This window comes from Sebastes fasciatus, chromosome 7, assembly GCF_043250625.1.
Source record: "Sebastes fasciatus isolate fSebFas1 chromosome 7, fSebFas1.pri, whole genome shotgun sequence".
Classification (NCBI taxonomy): Eukaryota; Metazoa; Chordata; class Actinopteri; order Perciformes; family Sebastidae; genus Sebastes; species Sebastes fasciatus.
This window is the reverse complement of record NC_133801.1, coordinates 20,722,944-20,746,248: the sequence shown is the minus strand read 5'-3', so window position 1 is coordinate 20,746,248 and position 23,305 is coordinate 20,722,944. Positions and strand designations below refer to the sequence as shown.

The following is a 23,305-nucleotide window of genomic DNA, read 5'->3' as shown; positions in this document are numbered from 1 at the left end:
TAAGGTACTTTGATGTTCTTTACTTGAGTACTTCATTTCATGCCACTTTATACTTCTACTTCACTACGCTACATTTGAAGGGAAAATATTGTACATTTTATTTAACTACATTTATTTGACAGACATAGTTACTAGTTACTTTGCTAATTAAAATGTTACATACAAAATATGTCAGCTTTTTAAATGTGATACACAAGTAGAGTAAACCATCCAACAGTATGTAAAATAGTTGAAATTAGCTCCACCTACAACAATAAAATGCTGCTTATACATTAAAGGAACAGTTTGTAACATTTAGGGGGATCTCTAGCAGAAATGGAAAATAATATTCATAACTTTGTTTTCATTAGTGTATAATCACCTGAAACTAAGAATGGTATTGTGCATACTGGCTCACTATCATGACTTACTGGGACAACTGAATAGGACAGAGCCATCATTAATGTTACTGTGCTTTTCCTACTATGACATGTCTGCTGTGATTCAGGAAGTGAAGTAATATGTTTAAAATGTCGGAAATGTGGGTAATTTTATGTGAAAATGCCAGCCAAAGCCTCAAAACTATTTAACGACAGTATCTGACTAAACATACTGCGTTCCTTTCCACCTCTGATCTCATCCTCATTCTCCCTCACCCTCTTGCTCGTGTCCCTCCCTCTCTCTGGCACTTTGCCTCTGTGACTGGCAGCGAGCCTGTTCAAAGTAGGCTAGGATTGACGCGCTGCTCGTGTCTGACTCACAGAGAGCTGTGGAATACTGAAGCCCACTGATTGCATTTAACTTTAGGCATCCGACTCCCATGCAGTGCATGATACAATAGAGCCATCCGCTCTGCATTCTGCGCCTCAATGCTGACGTTTCTGGCTGCACTTACAGCAAAAAATAAAAAAGAATTGTTCTGACGCTGTGAACAATTGCAAATAGGGCTATTTAGAGGCATTGCCAATATCGCCACATATGACAAACACAAACGCTAAAATGAGATTATCCCAATGGGTTTAGGATAATACCAAACAAAGTAAAGTACATCCTCTTAATTTTCTGCCATGGTACAATTTCTTGAACAGAATTGCCTAAGGGTGCAAAATGAATTTCATGTAAACTGACAATGAAGTTGTATCATATTGTATGGTATGGTATGGTATGGTATGATATGGTAACGTAACATGTCACGTCACGATCATGGTATGATATGGTAACGTATCATATCGTCTGGTAACGTATAGTATCGTATGGTAATGTATGTTATCATATGGTAACATATATTGTATGGTTATGTATCGTATCGTATCATATGGTAATGTATCGTATCGTATGGTTATGTATCGTATGCCTATGTATCGTATCGTATCATATGGTAATGTATCGTTTGGTAATGTATTGTATCGTATGGTAATGTATCGTATCATACGGTAATGTATCGTATCGTATGGTAATGTATCGTATCGTATGGTAATGTATCGTATCGGATGATAATGTATCGTATCGTATGGTAATGTATCGTATCGTATGATAATGTATCGTATCGTATGGTAATGTATCGTATGGTAATGTATCGTATCGTATGATAATGTATCGTATCGTATGGTAATGTATCGTATCGTATGGTAATGTATCGTATCGTATGGTAATGTATCGTATGGTAATGTATTGTATCGTATGGTAATGTATCGTATCGTATGGTCATGTATCGTATCGTATGGTAATGTATCATATGGTAATGTATCGTATCGTTTGGTAATGTATTGTATCGTATGGTAATGTATCGTATCGTATCATACGGTAATGTATCGTATCGTATGGTAATGTATCGTATCGTATGGTAATGTATCGTATCGGATGATAATGTATCGTATCGTATGGTAATGTATCGTATCGTATGATAATGTATCGTGTCATATGGTAATGTATCGTATCGTATGGTAATGTATCGTATGGTAATGTATTGTATCGTATGGTAATGTATCGTATCGTATCATACGGTAATGTATCGTATCATATGGTAATGTATCGTATGGTAATGTATCGTATCGTATGATAATGTATCGTATCGTATGGTAATGTATCGTATGGTAATGTATCGTATCGTATGGTTATGTATCGTATGCCTATGTATCGTATCGTATCATATGGTAATGTATCGTATCGTTTGGTATTGTATCGTATGGTAATGTATCGTATCGTATCATACGGTAATGTATCGTATCGTATGGTAATGTATCGTATCGTATGGTAATGTATCGTATCGGATGATAATGTATCGTATCGTATGGTAATGTATCGTATGATAATGTATCGTGTCATATGGTAATGTATCGTATCGTATGGTAATGTATCGTATTGTATCGTATGGTAATGTATCGTATCGTATGATAATGTATCGTATTGTATGGTAATGTATCGTATCGTATGGTAATGTATCGTATCGTATGGTAATGTATCGTATGGTAATGTATTGTATCGTATGGTAATGTATCGTATCGTATGGTCATGTATCGTATCATATGGTAATGTATCGTATCGTATGGTAATGTATGGTATCGTATGGTAATGTGTCGTATCGTATGATAATGTATCGTATGGTAATGTATCGTATCATATGGTAATGTATCGTATGGTAATGTATCGTATGGTAATGTATTGTATCGTATGATAATGTATCGTATCGTATGGTAATGTATTGTATCGTATGGTAATATATTGTATCGTATGATAATGTATGGTAATGTATTGTATTGTATGGTAATGTATCGTATCGTATGGTAATGTATTGTATCATATGGTAATGTTTCGTATCGTATGGTAATGTATCATAACGTATCGTAATAACCTCTCTCTCACAAAGTTGTCAAGCATCATTTTAACTAGTGCTTCAGTATCAAGTACAGTCAAGGGTCTATTTACAGTAGGTCGGCCATGTCACATGGTCACCCACAGCCTTACTCACTAATAATGTATCGTGTCATATGGTAATGTATCGTATCGTATGGTAATGTATCGTATGGTAATGTATTGTATCGTATGGTAATGTATCGTATCATACGGTAATGTATCGTATCGTATGGTAATGTATCGTATGGTAATGTATCGTATCGTATCGTATGATAATGTATCGTATCGTATGGTAATGTATCGTATCGTATGGTAATGTATCGTATCGTATGGTAATGTATCGTATGGTAATGTATTGTATCGTATGGTATCGTATCGTATGGTCATGTATCGTATCGTATGGTAATGTATCGTATCGTATGGTAATGTATCGTATGGTAATGTATCGTATTGTATGGTAATGTATCGTATCGTATCATACGGTAATGTATCGTATCGTATGGTAATGTATCGTATGATAATGTATCGTATCGTATGGTAATGTATTGTATCGTATGGTAATGTATTGTATCGTATGGTAATATATTGTATCGTATGGTAATGTATCGTATCGTATGGTAATGTATTGTATCATATGGTAATGTTTCGTATCGTATGGTAATGTATCATAACGTATCGTAATAACCTCTCTTTCACAAAGTTGTCAAGCATCATTTTAACTAGTGCTTCAGTATCAAGTACAGTCAAGGGTCTATTTACAGTAGGTCGGCCATATCACATGGTCACCCCCAGCCTTACTCACTTGTTGAACACTGAGGGCAATGAGTGTAAGAGGTCTGATACAGCTCTGCTGGGTGAAACAAGATGACGTTAGAACATTTTTTGTCTCAGAAGAGCCCACAACCAAAGCTATGACGCATGCACAGTCAAATGTTTTACCTTCTCCACAGATCACTGTAAATTATTGCTGTGCGTGTGTGTGCTGTGTGGGTTCCTATAAACACACAAGCTCGCTATTTAACCAGAGAGCCAAAAGGATTGCACCGTGTAAACACAAAGTACATTAACGTAAACAGGACAAAAGGGAGCTGCAATGGGAGCTGTGTGCTGATGCAGGGAACAAGAAAAACTGGAAAGTCACAAGTGTAAATAATATAACCGGCTCTTCACACGGATACTGATCGGGTCATGGGAATTTTCCTTTTCAGTCAACATGGGTTTTGTGGTCTTGACTATCCATTGATGAGTCCTGTAGGGGTCGATGGGGATGTTGCTCCAGGGCATGTAATCACTTTATAACTGACGCAAGAGCTGCAGCAGAAAGTCAAGCAAGTTTTTAGGTTGCTATCTGAGTGAGTGAGTTCAGGTGTCTTGGGGTTGTGTCAAAAAATGTAAGTAATGTAAGTAATGTCTCCCTACTTGTAACTTAACCTTATAGATATTCCACATATGCAAACCTTGGAAGAACTGATTTCAAGCCATCTTTACTCTTTGATGTCTTTTAAGGCGCATGATTGTCGGTTGTCTGGTCTTATGTGTGTTGTTTTTGTATACTGGTTGTCTCATGAATGTTTTTTGTTTTTGATCTCAGGTCTCTCTTGAAAAAGAGATGTTGATCTCAGTGAGACACCTCCTTTGGGACAGGGTGAGGAGCTAATATATATATCCAGAATTAACTCAGAGTGGACCCTCTGTCTGCACTTTTGTACCAAAAGGTGACAGCTGATATTATGTAGGCAGCTGGTCTGGATGTCACGATACTGGAATTTCTGACTTCGATACAATACCTTGAAAAATATTGATATTCAATACCATTTTTGATACCATGGGAAAAACATTGAGGGCATCAAATTTTAGATTTGTATTAAATAATAACAGTGTGTGTCAACTCGCAGCTGGTACCCGTGTAGCAATACTGCGGAAAATTAGTTTTGAAACTGTTTTTTAATGTATCGATACTTCTTTATTTTTGACACTAGAAAATGAATGGATAGAACAACTGCTCCTCCCTGCAACTACTGAACATTTCCAAAAATATAATTCCCAAAATCATATAATAGTGAAATTTTAACTAGAACAAAACTAATTCACCCTACAAGTAACACAAAACCGATGCTACCAGATTTTGTATGTCTGAACAACAGTATGAACACTACAGGGAATCAGGAGAAAGTGGAGGTTAATATCAAGGCTTGCTTGTTATTTGGCTCTCACAAAAACAAAAAGGAAGAGAGTTTCTCCCCTCCTGCCCCGTGGCACTACTACAAAATACAGCGTCAGCTGTGAAACGGAAAATTGGAGAAACTGCCTGTAATGAAACGTAGTGTACTACAATTGTTTGCACTTTTTTTCATTTATCTCTCGTAAGATGAAGGACACTGAAGAAGGCTGAAGCATGTATTTTTCTTTTCATGCTATCATTCAAAGGCTTCACACGGGAAAATATAGGTCAAATACACAGATAGGTAAATAACATGAGCACCTTACAGTATAACTAACAAAATCCAATGAAACACCACAACCTGCAAAACAGCAGTGACTTGTACAACAACCTGAGAAAAGACTAAGCAAACAAGGTGGCACTCAGAGCTTGACATAAGACTTAGCAAACCAAACAAACCAACATAATAAAACAAAAAAAAAGTAGTCATAATATTTCGCAGTAAATACAAAAACTGGATATTCTCAACTTGTATGGCAGTAATTAAATTGTACAGATGAAGTATATACTGTATAAATGTCTGTGTTTGACTTGTAATTCAAAGTCATCTTCATGACTTGCATCACAATGATGACTAAAAATCCAATAACAAACAGAAGAAAGGTACATGTAGCTGTGCTGATATAAAAAAAAAGAGGATGTCCCAAGTTCAAAAGTTTATGGTTCAAGCTGAACTGAAATATTAATGAATTCAGAGCTCCACTTTTTTTTAAATTCAACTCAAGCATTTCAGTTAATACAGTATACACAAGCCGTGTTTACATAGGCGTGCAGGAAGGCCTTGGACTTTGCCAAGAAAGAATTAGTGGATTTAGATGAGAATAGATGTGTTATTAGACGGTTACGGGGGCAGACCTGAACCCCCACCTAACAGATCATGTAATAAAAAGCTTCAGGGATTTTTAGCCACCTGAAAGTCAAGTCGAGCACAGCTTCCTCATACACAGCCTTTAGCCTCAGTTTCAGTTTTGCTGCACTGAATGTCTGAGTAAGAGCGGCTCTGAGTGAACACAGCAGACAAAGAAGGAAACTGTGGCCGAGAGAAAAACTATGGTATGAGGGTACGAGACATTTTGGTTGGCTGGAGAGAAAAGGCCGATCAAGTTTCTCTCAGTGAGGTGGGGGAAGCCTGTGAGACTTATGCAATGTTGTTGGGATACAGAGCCAGAAGGGGTGTAAACAACAGCACTCTGCAGTGGGACAGGCCTAACCGTTGCCTGGTAACCAATATTTTTCAGGAAGACAGGGCAAACACGGCCCGCCTTCCAAAGGGAAACAGGGGCTGGCCTCATGAGCACTGTGCAAGTTAGTGGCTTCCCGAAAATACACTAAGAGACAGGGGCAAGCAAAACAAAGCACATCAGGGGCATTAGACAACACTGCGTCTATTTTTTACCTCTCGTCTAGACCACCACGAGTTGTACACAAACAAACTCTCAAGGAACAAAGAGTCTAGAGAGAGGATTACAGTCTCATTCACACTCATAGGCTAAATGTAGTCACAAATAATACAGTGATTTAGGTAGACTACACATTGCCTGAGACATAAAAACCTCTGTAACACTGTTTCACAACCAGGACTGGAGTGATTGACAAACTCTTACTAGGCTACTCTTGATACATTTTAAGTGTCTTATTGTTTGGAGTGGATTATATTTATTAAATAAAGTAAATTAAATGTAAAACATATTAAATGCAACAGACGATGGTTGCAGAATTTATTCAAAACACAAATCACTGAATTATTTATTGTTTGTTTTTATTATGCTCTTAGGATTCCCTGAAATCAGTAGCCTATTGATATAGGGTGGATTATATCTAGCCATCAAACTGTACAACACCTCTTTAGGGAGAGGGGGGAAAAGGAGGACAGTCTGCAGGACAGATAATAATGCATACAGTGCACTTTAGACTAAGCTACTGGAGTTACCCTGCACTATATTCACTTTTTTAATAGTTGTGTATCACAGCTGTTACCCTGCACTATATTCCGTTTTAACAGTTTTCTTCATCTCCTTGTATTTTTATATCTGGTATATTTTTTTGTACTTTTTACTTTGCACTACTAACTTTTTTACTGCCTTTTTACTAACATGTTTTGCACTATGGAACTGTGATGCTGGAAACTTGAATTTCCCTCAGGATCAATAAAATTACTATCTATCTATCTATCTATTTATTAAATAAAGTAAATTAAATTGAATTTGTATTAAATGCAACAGAAGATGGCTGCAGAATTTATTCAAAAACACAAATCACTGAATTACTGCCCATCAACTTCCACAAAATATCATATATTTTTTTCTTTATCACATATCTTTAATATAAATATATATATCCTTAATATAAATATATATATATATCTTTACATATAAATATATATCTTTAATATGAATATATATATATATTAACATTATATATGTATTATATATATATTATATATTAATTATATATATTATATATTAATTATATATATATATATTATATATTAATGATATATTATTTAATAATTTATTTTATATATATGTATATGTATATATATCTTTATGTATAGATAGATATCTTTGATATGAATACATATATATATTAATATTATATATTAATTAAATATATATATATTTATATTTAAATTATTTAATATATATATATATTTATATTTAAATTATTTGATATATATATATATATATATATATATATATATATAAATATATATATATATATATATATAAATATATATATATATATATATATATAAATATATATATATATATATATATATATATATATAAAAATATATAAATATATATATATATATATATATATATATATATATATAAAAATATAAATAATATATCACTTTTTCCAAAATGGGTTGGTTACAAAATATCATATCTTGTCCGTCAATTTGTTTATTTTTTACCATAAATAAAACAAAGAGTCACAACAAGATGTATTATAGATCCTGAAATGAAGGTCACTGAGGGCAGCTGAAGTATTTTTCTTTTCCTTTAAGCACTCAAAAGACACAGCTACACAGCTCCACAAAAGTATGAAGATAACAAGATAGCACAATCCAATGCAACACCACAAACTGTGACCTCAAAGAAGTTAACACAGTTACAACACAGTCTGCAGGCTGAGTTTACAGCCGACGAGGACACGGAAACAAACAGCTAAACGAGCTAAATAAACGCTATAACTTTAACTTAACTTCCCTGGTAAAGTCCCTGACGAAAAAACACCCTTCGCTGACGGTTAAAACGGTGCCAAAACAACAACAACAACAACAGTGTTGTGCTGTCCTCAGTTGTTCGCTGCTGTTCGCAGAAAGAATCCGGAAGCCATATTGTGCTGCTGCTGCTGTCTGTCACTCAGAGCGCGGTTGCCACGGAAACCTGTTGCTAGGCTGCATAACAAAAAAGACCAAATTTATAACGTCTTTGCGTCAGAGGAGACGGCGTATCCATGGCAACAGAACGCTACACACACATGCAGCAGCAGCAGGGCAGACCCGTGGATGATAGCACATGGTTACTTGTTTTAGCCTAAATAGCTCCTATTTACGTGGTGATACTGACTTTGTTTGTGATATTTTCGAACAGTATTAAAAGAGAAAACATATTTTGGAGTATATTTGTGTTTATCAGCGTGCGTACAAGGTATTAGTCAGAGGTTATCACCGTGATATCGCCCCCCACACTGTCACGTCCTGCTATTATGAATGTGGGAGGGTCTGCCTGCGTTATCAGCTTATTCACCTCGATAATTCCCCCCATCATGAACAACTCGGCGGAGTTAGTCATCCCGGTTTCAGCCCCGGTACCGGCAGCGCGGAAGGGACACATCGTCCTCCGTGGATCCTCGTCTCTGACGTTGTTGTAGTGCTGACTAATATAACTTGTTATCCCTCTAACTCTTCCTCTTTTTTGCTCACGCCTTTTCACACATCGAGCTGTAACTGTAAGCATGCCCGCCCAGTGACATTTTGTTGACATCACAACCACAAAAACCTTTGTATTTTACATTTTCATTCATGATTTTTGCCACCTAGAAAGCACATGGAGTAACATCATACCCTCCAACAACCTCCCACCTGCCACATTCCCACTGGTGTCCTCATGGTAGGCTATAATAATGAATCACTTTCTGCAATGACAGGCGCCGATTTCCGTCACTGCATGCTGCCCACTGTCCATGACAGGATTACACTGCTGTTTACCACATTTATTTATTATTTATTGGGTTGAATGAGGCTGCTGTTGCTGCTAACACAGACGTCTTGCCTACACTAAAATCCATTAATCTATCTGATAGAATGGGTGCATTATTATAGATAGATAGATAGATAGATAGATACTGTAGGTAGATAGATAGATAGATAGATAGATACTGTAGGTAGATAGATAGATAGATAGATAGATACTGTAGGTAGATAGATAGATAGATAGATAGATAGATAGATAGATATCTAGATAGATAGATAGATAGATAGATAGATAGATAGATAGATAGATAGATAGATGGATAAATAGAGAGATAATAACTTTATTGATCCCGAGGGAAATTCATTTTTCCAGCATCACAGTTCCATAGTGCAAAACATGTTAGTAAAAAGGCAGTAAAAAAGTAAGTAGTGCAAAGTACAAAAAAATATACTAGATATAAAAATACAATGAGATGAATATGAAAACTGAATATAGTGCAGGGTAATAGCTGTGATACACGACTATTAAAAAAAGTGAATATAGTGCAGAAGAGACTGTTAAAAATGAGTATAGGCGATATATACAGTTGTGAGGGTGTTTTCCAACCTGCATGCGGTTAATCCACTTGGCACTGTGCCTGACCTCAGGTTTGTTTGGGGAGTGTTCAGAGACGCATTATGAGGAGTCTTTCCTCCCATTAACACAGAGAGAGGAGTCCCGATGGGTGTGTCCTGAGAAACTCTACAGCAGGATTTCCCTTTGCATGCCATGAAGGGATTCCGTCCCAGAGTGACATAGCCGAGATTCTAGAATGTTGCGTAAACAAGCCATTGTTTACCTTCTGATGTTTTCCAGGTTATACTCAAGTCATAGGAAAAAGTAGTATACTTTGAAGTTTATTTTATGAAGTAAAGTTCAAGTGTATTCCCCAAGTATACTTTATGTAGTATACTAATATCAATGTACTAGTAATATACTTGTAAGTGTACTACTTCAATAATTCTTGGGACTAAATTGGCCCATTTTTTAGCTTATAAAAGTATACCTTTCTTCTTCAAAGGTCTTTTTACTATTTGTCAATAATCAACAGAACAGTCACTATACAGGGAAAGTTAATTTTAGTTTTTCTGAACGACACTCACCCGTGACACAACACATCAATCAATCATACCTGACAACATACATACACACAGACAGCCACAGCTGGCCACAAAGGACCTTACTGATTCTCAATCATGGATACATAAAATTCAAATTGTAGAGAATACAACACAGGGAGAGTATCCGCAAATAAGTCATGAAATAATAATTAATAAAACAAATTATAAAAAATATACCCTTAAGTGTATTTAAAGTTTATTATTAATCTTTGAGTACACAACTAGTTTACATCTAAGTTGTATTTTGTAACTATACTATAAAGTGAACTATACTAAAAGTGAACTAATAGGTATACTGTTAGTTTACTATATACTTGCACTTTTTAGTTTATGAAAATACACTTTAAAGTCTCCGTAATCTAATAGTTTAATAGTTTTTATAGCAAAAATACTAAAAGTACGTTTTCTTTAACTAATAGCCAATGATTTATGCATTACATGAACTACATACAGTATGTGTGTGCCATCTATTTCACTAAATGAACGCAACTAACTGCTTATAGATATAGCGCCATTAAAGGAATATTATAATGTCTTCTCTTGACGTACAGCCCAAAAATGTCCCTTTCATAGATGGTCCTAAATAGACACTTTCCACTCATGAAGTTTCATAAAATTTCCTCTCAGAAATTGTCAGACGGTGAGAAATATATCTCGTGCCTGTGATAGTATAAAAAAAAACATCTATTATTATCCGTCGGCGAGGTGAGCTTCTGGTCCATTTCAGTGGGTGAGGGAATCCCTCAACGTCACCAAGGATACCAAACACAACACCAAAGCACAAATATGGGCATGTACGTCAGCGGAACTCCGAGGCGGGACTTAGACGGTAGAAATGCCTTGGTTGTACTCGAGGAGATGGATTCATTCATAAGACCAGGTCTGCTACTGTGCACCGTAATAATAGCGAGCGTCCTCCGGCGTGCCTTGAGCGGACTTTATGGATCTATAATCGCGGATAAAAGGGGAGCGATCCGGGGGATTTAAAGTGAAACCAGCGGACTTTCTTGACAGATTTGCATTGGGACGCGTTTCCCCCCTGAACGAGGGGAACTGGATTAAGCTTCTTCATGCAACTTTTTTGGAAAGACACCAAGAGCATCTCACCGGGGAATAGCAAAAACACCAGCAACGGTAGGTCAATATTCACTTTATGTGGACGATATATGAGTTTGAAATCGCACCATTTAAAAGTAGCCTATAGAAACATCTGTCCACTGCTGTCCGTCAGAATATGAGATGTTTAAAGACGTATTTTCCTGTTGACAATGCTTTTTACTAAATCATGTCATCAGGTGTAAAACACTCTGCTGGACTGGTTATTATAGGAGTTTTCTATAGAAACATCTGTCCACCGTTGTCAGTCAGACATGCTTAATATGAGATGTTTAAAGACATATTTTCCTGTTAACAATGCTTTTACTAAATAACTCATCAGGTATAAAACACTCTACTGGACTGGTTATTATAGGAGATTTCTTCAATGATCAAAGAATTTATGCAGACAAAAGCAAATTACCCTCTCTGGTGGTGGGATTACCCAACTTTTTTTTAAAAATATATATATATAACATCCTATATACTGCCTATAACATCAGTGATTCTCTCCTTACATTATAGCCTACATCTTCTTTAGTAATCTTCTTGCCTGCCGCTGCAGGTGACGTCGCCCTCTCTCTGGTACCTGCAGGTGTCCCGTTCTCTCTCGGTCCCCCCGGGGAGATGTACCAAGGCTTCCCCGGAGACCCAGACAGCGGATCCCGTGGAAGCTCCTCTCCATCTATAGAGTCACAGTACCTTTCCTCCGTGGACTCCTTCGGAAGCCCGCCGACCACCAGTGCTCCGCAGGTAAGTTTTAGAGACTATATTCATGCTTAGAATGAATGAAAATTCATCTAAAAAAAAAGACAGCTGTTTTTTGTTTATTTATTCATAACAGGCACATGCACAGATGGACATGTGCTTTTTTTTGTTGCTGTTTATTTTTTATTTTTTTTACTGTATATGGGTATCCTTATTAATAAGGCATGTTGCTTCATATAGCTATAATTCCTATAGCCTAGCCTTTCAAGATTCAATATTCAATATTCAAGATTCAAGATGTTTATTGTCACGCCGGTTATACAGGTACAATCGTGTGAAATGCTTTTCGCTGGGATTAAAATAATAAATTATATTACAATTATAAAAGGAAATACTTTGTACAAGGGCATATTAAGAATATATACAGGCATATTAAGAATATATACAGGCATATTAAGAACATATGCATTAAGAACATATACAGTATATACAGTATAAGATATTGTTTTGTGTGAGGTGTCATCTATTTAAAAGTCTGATGGCCTGGGGGAAAAAATGGCACTTCTTATTTTTTATTATTATTATTATTATTTCGTGTGTAGGAAGCCATTAAGTGTGTATTCAGATATAAATAGTCTCGCAACACTTCAATATAGACATACCCCTCTATGTGTTGCTGGTAGTATTGCCGGTAGCAGCCCTCAGGCGTTGACAACGTGCTCCGTTTACAGCACGCTGCCGCAGAGCGGATGACAGAGAGCTGGAACTCTCCTACGTCAGATCACAAGCCCCGCCCCCCTCCTCCCTCCTCACCGCTTCTCTCCTTCCACGCGCTCCGTCAGCTCTCCTCTCACAGGCCTCGCCGTGACGTACATGCTCGTTCTATTTTGGAGTGCTACGTCGCGTTGCCAAGGGGAACACCGGGGGTGTGACGGGGGAGGAGGAAGAAGAAGGAGGAGGGGGGGGGAGACGCTCTCTGATTGGTCGAGACGGACGCTCGCAGAGCCGCCTGTCTCCCAATGTCTTATCACGCTTTTATGTGAATATTAATGTTGAAAGTCTATAGGATACTCCTCCTCCGGTCTAAAATTAAAATTAAAATAAAATTAAAATAAAATTAAAAAAAGACAAGGGACAGATTTGAGCTTTCTTTACGTATTTATATACTGATACATAGAACAAAAATGTGACACAGCAACAAACAGATCAAAATTATGAATTCAAGATTTAATTTATAATCTACTGCCATTTGCTTTGATCTTCTTAGATGGTTACATACACTTGTTTTCTACACTTGTTTGAAATCATAGGCTATTCTGTATCTTGGCTACATGTAAATGTGATTTTTAAGATAAGATAAGATAATGTTGAAAGTCTATAGGCTACTCCTCCAGTCTAAAATAAAAATTTAAAAAAAGACAAGCGACAGATTTGAGTTTATATTTATATACTGATACATAGAAAAGAAATGTGACACAGCAACAAACTTGTTTTCTACACTTGTTTGAAATCATAGGCTATTCTATATCCTGGCTACTTGTAAATGTGATTTATAAGATAAGATAAGATAAGATGAACCTTTATTAATCCCCAGAGGGAAATTCAGGTGTCAAAGCAGCAACATCAGCAAACAGAGTGAAACACAGGAGAGGTAAAGGTATACAAAAATTATAAAAACAATAATAGAGATATAAAAGATACAGAGTGAATGGGTGAACATAGTGTATACAGTCCGTCAATAAATAAATGTAGTATGTACAATAAATAAATGTAATATGTACATATGTGCAGTCTATAAAGTGGTATATAGGATGTATAGTGTTAGAGTTATATAGGCTACATGAACCATTATGGGCATCAAATAAAAAAAAACAAGCATACTGTTATTGGTTTAAAAAAACAAATTAACATATTTGTTATGTCATGCCATGTATCATTACTAGAATTTCAAGTATTTAACTATTTAAAATATATAGGGCCTTAATTAGAATTGGATAGTAATTACAATTCAGTGCATTTGTAATTATGGAACCTTGATGGCATTACTTGGTTGTAAAGGTAAAGTTTAGCCTATAGAGGTTGGCATGATGGCAGCAATATGTTTTAATGAATATGCAGGGCCGGCTCTAACCCTTTTGGTGCCCTAGGCAAAATTCCGATTTCATTCATTCATTCATTCTCACTGTGCAATATAATTTTCCACTTGTTTATTGTCAATACTGTATATACTGCTCCTATTTTTTTATACTTCCTTCTATTTAAATGGTTCATATGTTGTTACACTTTGCTTAGCTCTTTTTTACTGTGTTAGCTGATGCATGTTGTTTTTTGCACTATCCCCTTTGCTGCTATACACTGCAAACTTCCCCACTGCAGGACTAATAAAGGAATATCTTATCTTATCTTATATTAGATTTGAAATTCAGTTTCACACGGTCCGATTCACTGTGCTCCCTAAATCTGTCTTTATAATGTTGGAGTACATTTTAATAGAAAATGTTCGGCTATGATTTGTGGTTGTCTTGTTTAGGTTTTGAGAAATGAACCCTTTTCCGAACCAATTTGCTGGATAGCTTCAATGCTTCATGAGGCTTCAGCTCGCCATCACTAGTTAGGGTTCAACTCCCCCAGAACCAACCCACCGGCATTTTGTTTTTAAATTATTTTTTTAGAGAAGAAGGTGGCACCCATAAGGTGGCCAAAAGGTGGCGCCCTATGCGACTGCCTATATGGCCTATGCCTTAAGTTGGCATGGTGAAAATGACAAACACTTTGAGAAAGCAGCTGACCCAAGCTTGTTCTGGCCTGCATTCTGCCTCTGTTTGTCTAAATGTGTTTGTGTGGCTTTATGTGTAAAACTCTAATGGTTCATGTCTCCTGCTCAGGAGTGTGTGTCAGCGGGAGCTGGCTTGAGCATCGCAGGCAGCGGGCCGGGGACCAGTGTTGGAGGGGAGATGCCCGGTTCATTCGTGCCCACCGTCACCGCCATCACCACCAGCCAGGACCTGCAGTGGATGGTGCAGCCGACCCTTGTCTCCTCCCAGGCCTCTGGGCAGAGTGGGTCCACTGGGACCACAACCATGACCCAGCCGGTGTCACTGATTGACCCATATGACATGCCGGGCCCAAGTTATTCCTCAGGGTCTGCATTCACCTCTCCGAGTTCGGAAACTCCGGGCCCGGCTCCGGGCCCTATCCGCCACTCCAGAGCCCGCAGCCGCCGTACACGAGACGAGTCTGTGAGTGACGATGGAGATGTTGGTGTGTTAGTAAGTGTTTGTGCTTGAACGGCTTGTTTGTTGACATTTTACACATGCAGTGTAGGTATATAAAGAATCACATCCAACCACTGTGTACTGTGTTGTTGAGCAGTGGTGTGCACAAATACTTTCAAGGGCGTGGGTACTAAACAAAAAAAGGACACCTCAATGTCTACTATTGGCCCTTCTTCTCATGATCACAAACCATACTAAACAGGGAAATAGGGGCAGAGAAGGTCAGCTATGTGGAGGGGGTCTGTGTGGGAGGAGGATAAACAACACCGACAAAAGTGTGAGGAAAATGTTTAAAAGAAGGGCTCTCAAGACTATAGCTGGTGTGGTCACCCTGACCGCCCATCCACTGCAGCCTAGACAACATGACAACATTTCCAAGAACAAAGACAAAACTTTTATCCTAATCAATTTCACCTTTTTCCCCTTCGTCCTAGCTAACACCTGAGGAGGAGGAGAAGAGGCGTGTTCGGCGAGAGAGGAACAAGTTGGCCGCCGCCAAATGTAGAAACCGCCGACGAGAACTCACAGACAGACTGCAGTCGGTGAGCTTAGCCTTGTTATAGCTGCCAGAATGAGTAATGATCATAATTACATACTTTACGTTACATGTGTACACGTGTGTATAAGAGAGATTGTGGTTTATGGTAATGGCGTGTTTAGATGTGGTGAAGACAATTATAGTCCTCAAGACAGACGGTATTTATGGCCTAATTAATGGGCTCTTACATAAGCTACCTTACATATCCAACTGCAGGTATTTCTGCTGGGATGGATACATCCACCTCCACAAACACTGACGTAGAGGTTTGGTTTAGCTAACACTCTCTTTCTGCTCTGTTCTTCTTCCCTCCTCTACCCATTTCACCCACCTTTGTCTTGTCCATCTGTCCCTGTTTCTTTCATTCTCTGTCCCTGCCCACAGGAGACGGACATCCTGGAGGAGGAGAAGGCCGAGCTGGAGGCTGAGATCTCTGAGCTGCACAAGGAGAAGGAGCGTCTGGAGTTTGTCCTGGTGGCCCACCAGCCGACCTGTAAGATCTCATACCAGGAGCATTCCCAGCACAGCTCGGCGCAGCTCCCTCCGCTCCAGCCCCAGCTCCCACCCCAGACCTTACAACCTCCGGTCTCCATCTTGGGCTTGGCTGTGAAGGAGGACTCTTTCTATCTGCCTCCTGCCTACACGGCCCATTCGTCCTCCGCACAGTCCCAGCCTCTGGTTCAGCAGCAAGTCCAGCAGCAGCCTCAGCCAGGGATAATGCAGGAGGTAGAGTTTTCTAGTTCTTTCTATGGCTCAAGTGAGCCGGCGCCAGGCGGGCCGTGCCACATGGCCAGCGACAGTGGTGGTGGTGGTGTTAACCATGACAATGCGGCCATTGGCAGCTACAACACCTCATACACATCTTCATTTGTGTTCACCTACCCAGAGGGAGCCTGCGGGGTCAGTGCCAACCAGCGGAACAGCAGTAGCGAGCAGTCATCTGATTCCCTGAACTCGCCTTCGCTGCTGGCGCTCTGACTGACCGACAGACACACGCGCACACATATCGACAAGCACACACATTACGCTCGCTGGAAGTAAGAGGCTGAGGCAAGTACGTGCAGAGTATTGATCAGTCTCGCAGATTGAGAAAAAAAAAAGCAACCAATCGTTTGTTTCTGATTGGGTTCAAGTTTACACATTCATGCATTCCAATCAAGAGCCATACAAATAGATCTAACCTTTAACAATACATAAATCTTGTTGTGTATTATCACAACACCTGCAACGGGACACGATAGGTGAATACAGACTGAGTCACAAAATCACGTCCAAGTTGCAAATCACGTGCTCTGAATTAATTCACAATGACTATTCTCAATCTTCAGCCTGTACAGTACATTGAGTTTAAGATACAACGAGCTCACTTTACTCCAACAAAGCACCAGTTCCCCCACCTTGTTCCCTCTGTCGGTTGACTCTACCAGTGCTCTTGCTCTCATCCTTTTCCATCCTTTTCCTCGCTTCTTCCTCACGCTGAATGTATTTGTTGCAAAATATGAAATATAGGGACGATGGACACTTTGGGAGACAGACTGCTGATTTCTCGCTCACCTCTAACCTTTCATCCGCTCGACCTCCCTCTGCTTCTTCATTCGCTGCTTGGACTTGGCAAGTTGGGGATCTGAGTATCACAGCCTCCACTAATGTTGTCTTTTTTTTATTTTTTGAATCTTCTGCCGTGTGCCTACCTGCCATGCGACCCATCTCTGCCCATTTGTTTCTCCTCTTCTGTCTCTATGTTTCTCCCTCTCTGAAGTCTTCGCCCCCCGAGAGCCCGAAGACCCCCGAGAGCCCTTGGGACCTTGAGTGAATGACGGCCCAACTAGCACGCCCTTTTGCACCTCTCTCATACAAGGACATGGACGCAACCCCTCCCCCCTGCCCCCCATACAGAAGAACCTTTTTCTTGGAGCGCATTGATCATACTTACAGTGAACAGCAGCTAAATACACGCACATAGACGCATTATTTGACGAACGCAAAACGCAAGACGGATGCCACTGTACTGTCTTCTGCTGAGCCATTTTTCGAAGATTAAACACGTCATATGTTGTGAGGCGAGGTTAAAAGTGAGGATGGAGAGAGGTTTAGCAAGGAAAGGGAGGAAGGAAGTGCAACCGAGCTGGACAGACTCAAACGGAGAGGTGACGGATGAAGAGGATGACTCCCATCCTATCCATCCATATTTGGAACCAAATGTTGAAAGAGCCAAAACAAAGCAAAAAAAAAAAGAAAGAAAAAAAACCCTGCTCTTGCCAACTGTGTGGAAGGGTGGCCTCAGTAAAAACACCTCCATATACCACAGAGCCTCATCACTCTGGGCCTACATGCGTACATTCACACCATCGCTTTCAAGTCTCTGAAGTGAAGATACAGACGTTTTGCTGCAGCGCACCAGCTCCGTGTTTTGCTCCGAATCAATCAGATGTGAACCGATGCCTTTATTTAGAGGAGAGACCTTTTTTTGTAGTGATTCAGACAACCTCTAAACATTTGGGCTCAGTGGTCTCTGTGCCTCCCCTGTTGTTCTCTCAGCGGAGACGAGGCGGGGGTGCGTTTATTGTGAGTGCGTCCACTCTGAGGCACCTGGCCCGTTTATTTCTTTCTTTATTGAGGTTGATGTGGCGAGCGAGCACAAAAGCAAGACCTGGAAACAAAAGGGGAGAACGTGTGGGCTGACGTCGTGGAGCGAGCGTCCTTTCTTTGCCTGTGAATTTGTACAATTTGTTTTTCCCTGTATGTTTGAGTGAGAATTGTTATATATTTTAATGTTTGTTTTGTGCGTTTAATTGTTTTGCATTGACCTCTGATTTCACTTGTACTGTTGCCGTTTCTTGTTTTATTTTATTTTTTTCTGGTGATTTTTTCTCATAACAGTTACTATTATTATTTTATCGTAACTATTGTTTCATTATTTTATTGTATTTTCATTTGGCAACTTTGGAGGCATGTTGTGCATTACAAAACACAAAAAAATTATAAATCTATATGCATATACATATATACAGGTAACATGTATGTATAAGTGTATGTACCATGATTGTAAAGTATGAATGTCTGCAGATCTAAATGGGATATTTTTGTCAATGAAGAACAAGATAAAATGTTACTGAGGTTTAGTTTTAAAAATGAATATTTTTCTAAAGGAAAAAAAAAACTATAATAAACTTAAAGTACTGCCCTGTCCCATGAAGCACGATGTCACTGCCTCTATCAATGTGTATTTATGTTTTATAAACAATATAAAGCACTATACAAGTTACATTAAATGTATGTTTATATTATGATGTTAGAAGGTTGTGGTAAAAACGCCTTTGTTTTTGTTTGTTTTTTTCTCTGTGAGGTCTGTCCCAAAGCTACTGACACCTTTTAATGCCACTTGATCCTTAGCAGATGCAAAATGAGGAAAAAAAAAATAGTGTGATTGAATGTCAATACACATATTAAAAGTGTTCAGACTACCACATAACGACTAAACTGTTTCATTTAAGAACAAAGTATTTCATGCTATAAACATATCAATTAATAACGTTGTTATTACCTAACTGAAACGTGTGTTTGAAGGACAGTTTAAGCCTTGATATGAACATTATCATGTTTAACCCACTCTTGTACTCAAGCAAATATGTTGTCTAATTGAGATTAACATTCCTTGTGATTGTATTTGCTGGATAAGAAGCTTTATTTTCAATAAATAAACATGTTTATTCAAAAAAACAATGGCTAGATTAATGCTATAAATGTGGCTCTTGGTGGTCAGAAAGTGGGCAGACCTAATTTTTTTAAATGTTGAATAAGGACTGTGTTTGTACAGATGTTGGAGAAGCCTTTTCGATTTTTCTCCAAAAATGCAAATGTGATGAGAATATGTTCCGGTGTCAGAATAAGCATACAACATATTCAATAGTTCTCATGTATATAGGTTTTTGTGGTGCTACTTTTAGTATAAATGGCGAGGCAGTTTCACATTGTATGGTGGAAGGTTGCTGTTGCTGAGGTTGCTGAGACAAATTGAAGGCACTGCTTGTCTCTTCGGGACGTTTAATTCAGAATGGAAGCCAATAATGCCGTGAATTCCCAGCAGCCAAAGCTCCGAGAGCCCAGTAATCACTCTGTGATTTCATTACGGTTTAATATCAATTGCCTGCTACATCTTTAAGTGTGATAAACAGATCTCAGAGGGCCCTTGTACTGTACCTGCACTCCACACTTAACGCCCCAGATCACCACACAGACTCTCATCTTATTTCTTTGCCTTGGATTTCATTGAATTTGATTTAAATCATTTTTTTTTCTGTTAAGGTTACAATCACAAATGGGTTGCTGATGAATTGGAAAAAGGCGAGAGAAGGGAAAGGAGAAATATTTAGTTATATAAGACAGAGAAACTGCCTGCACCTACCTGTACTGTACAATGGCTACGTTAGCGCAAACTGAACAAGAGCTTTCCTATTTTTCTATGATGAGGTGAATGTTGCAATGTATTTCTATTTTTCCACAAGTCCCACATACGCTCTGATTTCATATTTTCCCCGGTATGAAATGCAATACTTATTATCCTCTTGGATAAACATAATGTAGCAAATCATGCAGTGCTCAAACTGACTGCTACTATATGTCAAGTGTGATGATGTATTGCTTTAATTATCCATTTTTGTTACAGTATTAAAAGTCATCCTTAATACTTATAGTAACATTTGGGTTTCAGACAATCTTCATGGAGAAATCGTGTTGCAATTTATCTAAAAAAATATCTTTCTTTTTTCATTTATTAATGATGTGCAGAGACACTAGCAAGGTTCATCCATTTCAAAAAGCCAATACTTATTTTCTAATCCATTCCTTTTATCATTTTTTTTCATTTTTGTAACTATTTACTCTGTTTGTTTGTTTTGTTCTGGAAGAAAATGTTGCAATTTTGTCACATTTGGAAACAGAGGATATGTGATTTGATATATTTTGAGGTTACAGCAATGAAAGGCCCAAAGAAACTTTGTTGTAGATGTGACATTGTCAAACTTATAAAACATATATGATTTAGGACACATAGATCATTACGTAACTAGCTCATGAAGGTGCTCTGATATCAAATTGTCTATTTTTTTCAGTGCATATAATTTAACATAACTATTTTTCTGCACATCACTATAAAGTACTGTTTACTTATTTTTGTAATTTCATCTTCATTTGCTATTTTTCTCTTGAAAAGGACCAAAGTGTATGACAAATTTGCCATGTTGCTTTTTATGATCTTCTGTATCCATATATCAGCTTCTGGTCCTTTTTGCTATCTTATAAAAGTTTACATTATAAAGTTTTCTTTCTCGGTTTCTAGACTGCAAAAGCTGGGGGAGCTGGTTTGACCAAATGCCATTGATTTCCAATTTGTGAAGAAATTACATAAATAAACGACATATTATAAGGTACATGTCTCTCACTTTTAAATGCTTGACCTTCATTGCGCTCTTTGACCTTTGCATACATTTTTGCAAGTGTATTTGTTTTCTAAATCATCTTTGTTACTTTGAGTTGAGACTGCAGGAGGTATGTTCACCTGGAAAGTGATCATGTGTTTGTATATTTTTCGGGACTACAGCTAACGATTATTTTCATTATCTTTTAATCTGCCGATTATTTTCTTGATTCATTGTTTTTGTCCATAATATGTCAGAAAATAGTGAAAATGCCGCAATTCTTCAGAATGTTAGAAAATGATTTACACAGTATGAAAAGCCCTGCGGGTACAACCTATTTTTTTGCAAACTTCAAACTGTGCAATCAAGACGGGAAACTAACAAATACAGTCAGACAGACAAAAAAGAGGCAAAAGATTAATTTGCAAGGCTTAAAGTTACGTATAGGCTATGTATAAAATGTATATCAATACAATACATCTATCATAAAAAGGAGCACACTTCCACCACTTAATTTATACATTCAAAGTGGCTATAATCAATATCTTCTATTTTAACAATGGATCTTATGATTGTTTGTATGTGAAAAGGGTTATCGTGATGAACTTACAGAGATTCATCACCTGACTATATTTCCACTCTGCTTTACAACAGAGGGTCTAATGTCTTTTAACTCATTGTTTTGTTTTTTTATGTCCCACACTTTACTGTTTACACTCACACTGCTCCCACAGTGTTATTTTGGGCCGTAGCTAGCAGGTGTTTTCTGCAAAAAAAACAAAAAACTGTAAGCTACCTGTCCAAATGAATGCACTGTATCTGCTGGTTGTGCAGTGGTGGAAGAAGTACTGAGATACTTTACTTAAATAAAAGCAGAAATACCATAGTCTAAAAATACTCCATTAGTCTACAAGTAAAACTCTTGAATTCAAAATGTTACTTAGGCCTAAGTAAAAGTACAGAAGTATTAACAACAAAATGTACATAAAGTATCAAAAGAGTAAAAAGTATGCAGAATGGCTCCTTTCACAGTGTTATGTTATTATAGAGTGTTATATTATTCTGTTTTCATCACTAATGAACACATGTAAAGGCATTTTAATATTGAGTTTGGTTGTAGCCAATTTTAGATACCTTGTATACTACTGGGTGGATTAGTAGTAGGCCTATAATGTATAATAAAGCCTATCATGTGTTTTTTTTTTATGTTAAAAGTAACTATAAATATAATAATATAACTATAATAAATTAATTTCATTCCATTTCAAAATTCATTTCGAACATGTAGAACACAAAAAAAATTGAAGAAAAAATAAAGAAAAAGAAGGATCATACCAACAAGTGGACAGTCAGAAACAAGTAGTATTTACATACAATGAAAAGCGTAAGAAAAATAAATTGATGCCTTGATTTACATATTCGAAAAGAAGTGAGAAGAAGTATAAATTTATTTAATCCCACTCCTTCTCCATAAGTCATTTATTCATTATTAACCAGCTTCCTTATTGAGCCATACATATACTCTAATTAAATTTTCCTAAATTTGTCTAACTAATTCAGCGGAGTTAAAAGTACAATATTTCCCCCTGAAATGTAGTGGAGTAAAAGTAGGCCTATAAAGTAGCATAAGAATAAATACTACTAAGTAAAGCACATATAGCCTATGTCAAAATTGTACTTAAGTAGCCTGCAGTCAGCCTAATTATATATATTATATATATTATGACAATTAAACGGCTGCATTTATTAGTCATCAGTCAAAGGATGAATATTTTCAATCATGCAGGTACTGTGATCATGCTTGCCTTTCTCGTGGTGTTGTGTGTGAGTTTGTGGTCTGTGTTGCTCTCTAGC

The 23,305-nt window shown here is 37.6% G+C and overlaps 1 protein-coding gene across 5 annotated transcripts; it reads left to right on the top strand.

The window, feature by feature from the left end:
• The first annotated feature begins 11,271 nt into the window (after positions 1–11,271).
• fosb (FBJ murine osteosarcoma viral oncogene homolog B) lies at positions 11,272–19,754 on the top strand. 5 transcript variants are annotated; one of them, XM_074642151.1, is made up of 6 exons: positions 11,272–11,552; positions 12,079–12,266; positions 15,107–15,490; positions 15,931–16,038; positions 16,419–16,760; positions 17,794–19,754. In XM_074642151.1, exons 1-6 carry the CDS (start codon positions 11,489–11,491, stop codon positions 17,845–17,847), a joined length of 1,140 nt encoding a protein of 379 aa, XP_074498252.1. In that variant the 5' UTR covers positions 11,272–11,488; the 3' UTR covers positions 17,848–19,754. The 5 variants fall into 5 exon arrangements, with proteins under 5 accessions (XP_074498252.1, XP_074498251.1, XP_074498249.1 ...); XM_074642150.1 differs by having other exon boundaries at positions 16,921–19,754; XM_074642148.1 differs by having other exon boundaries at positions 15,107–15,460; positions 16,419–19,754.
• The last annotated feature ends 3,551 nt before the right edge of the window (positions 19,755–23,305 follow it).

Bases quoted from the DNA above. Each gene is read 5' to 3' on its own strand.
- fosb (XM_074642147.1), top strand. From the start codon at position 11,489: ATGCAACTTTTTTGGAAAGACACCAAGAGCATCTCACCGGGGAATAGC. The intron at 11,553-12,078 runs GTAGGTCAATAT...CTGCCGCTGCAG, and splicing joins TAGCAAAAACACCAGCAACG to GTGACGTCGCCCTCTCTCTG. The intron at 12,267-15,106 runs GTAAGTTTTAGA...TCTCCTGCTCAG, and splicing joins CGACCACCAGTGCTCCGCAG to GAGTGTGTGTCAGCGGGAGC.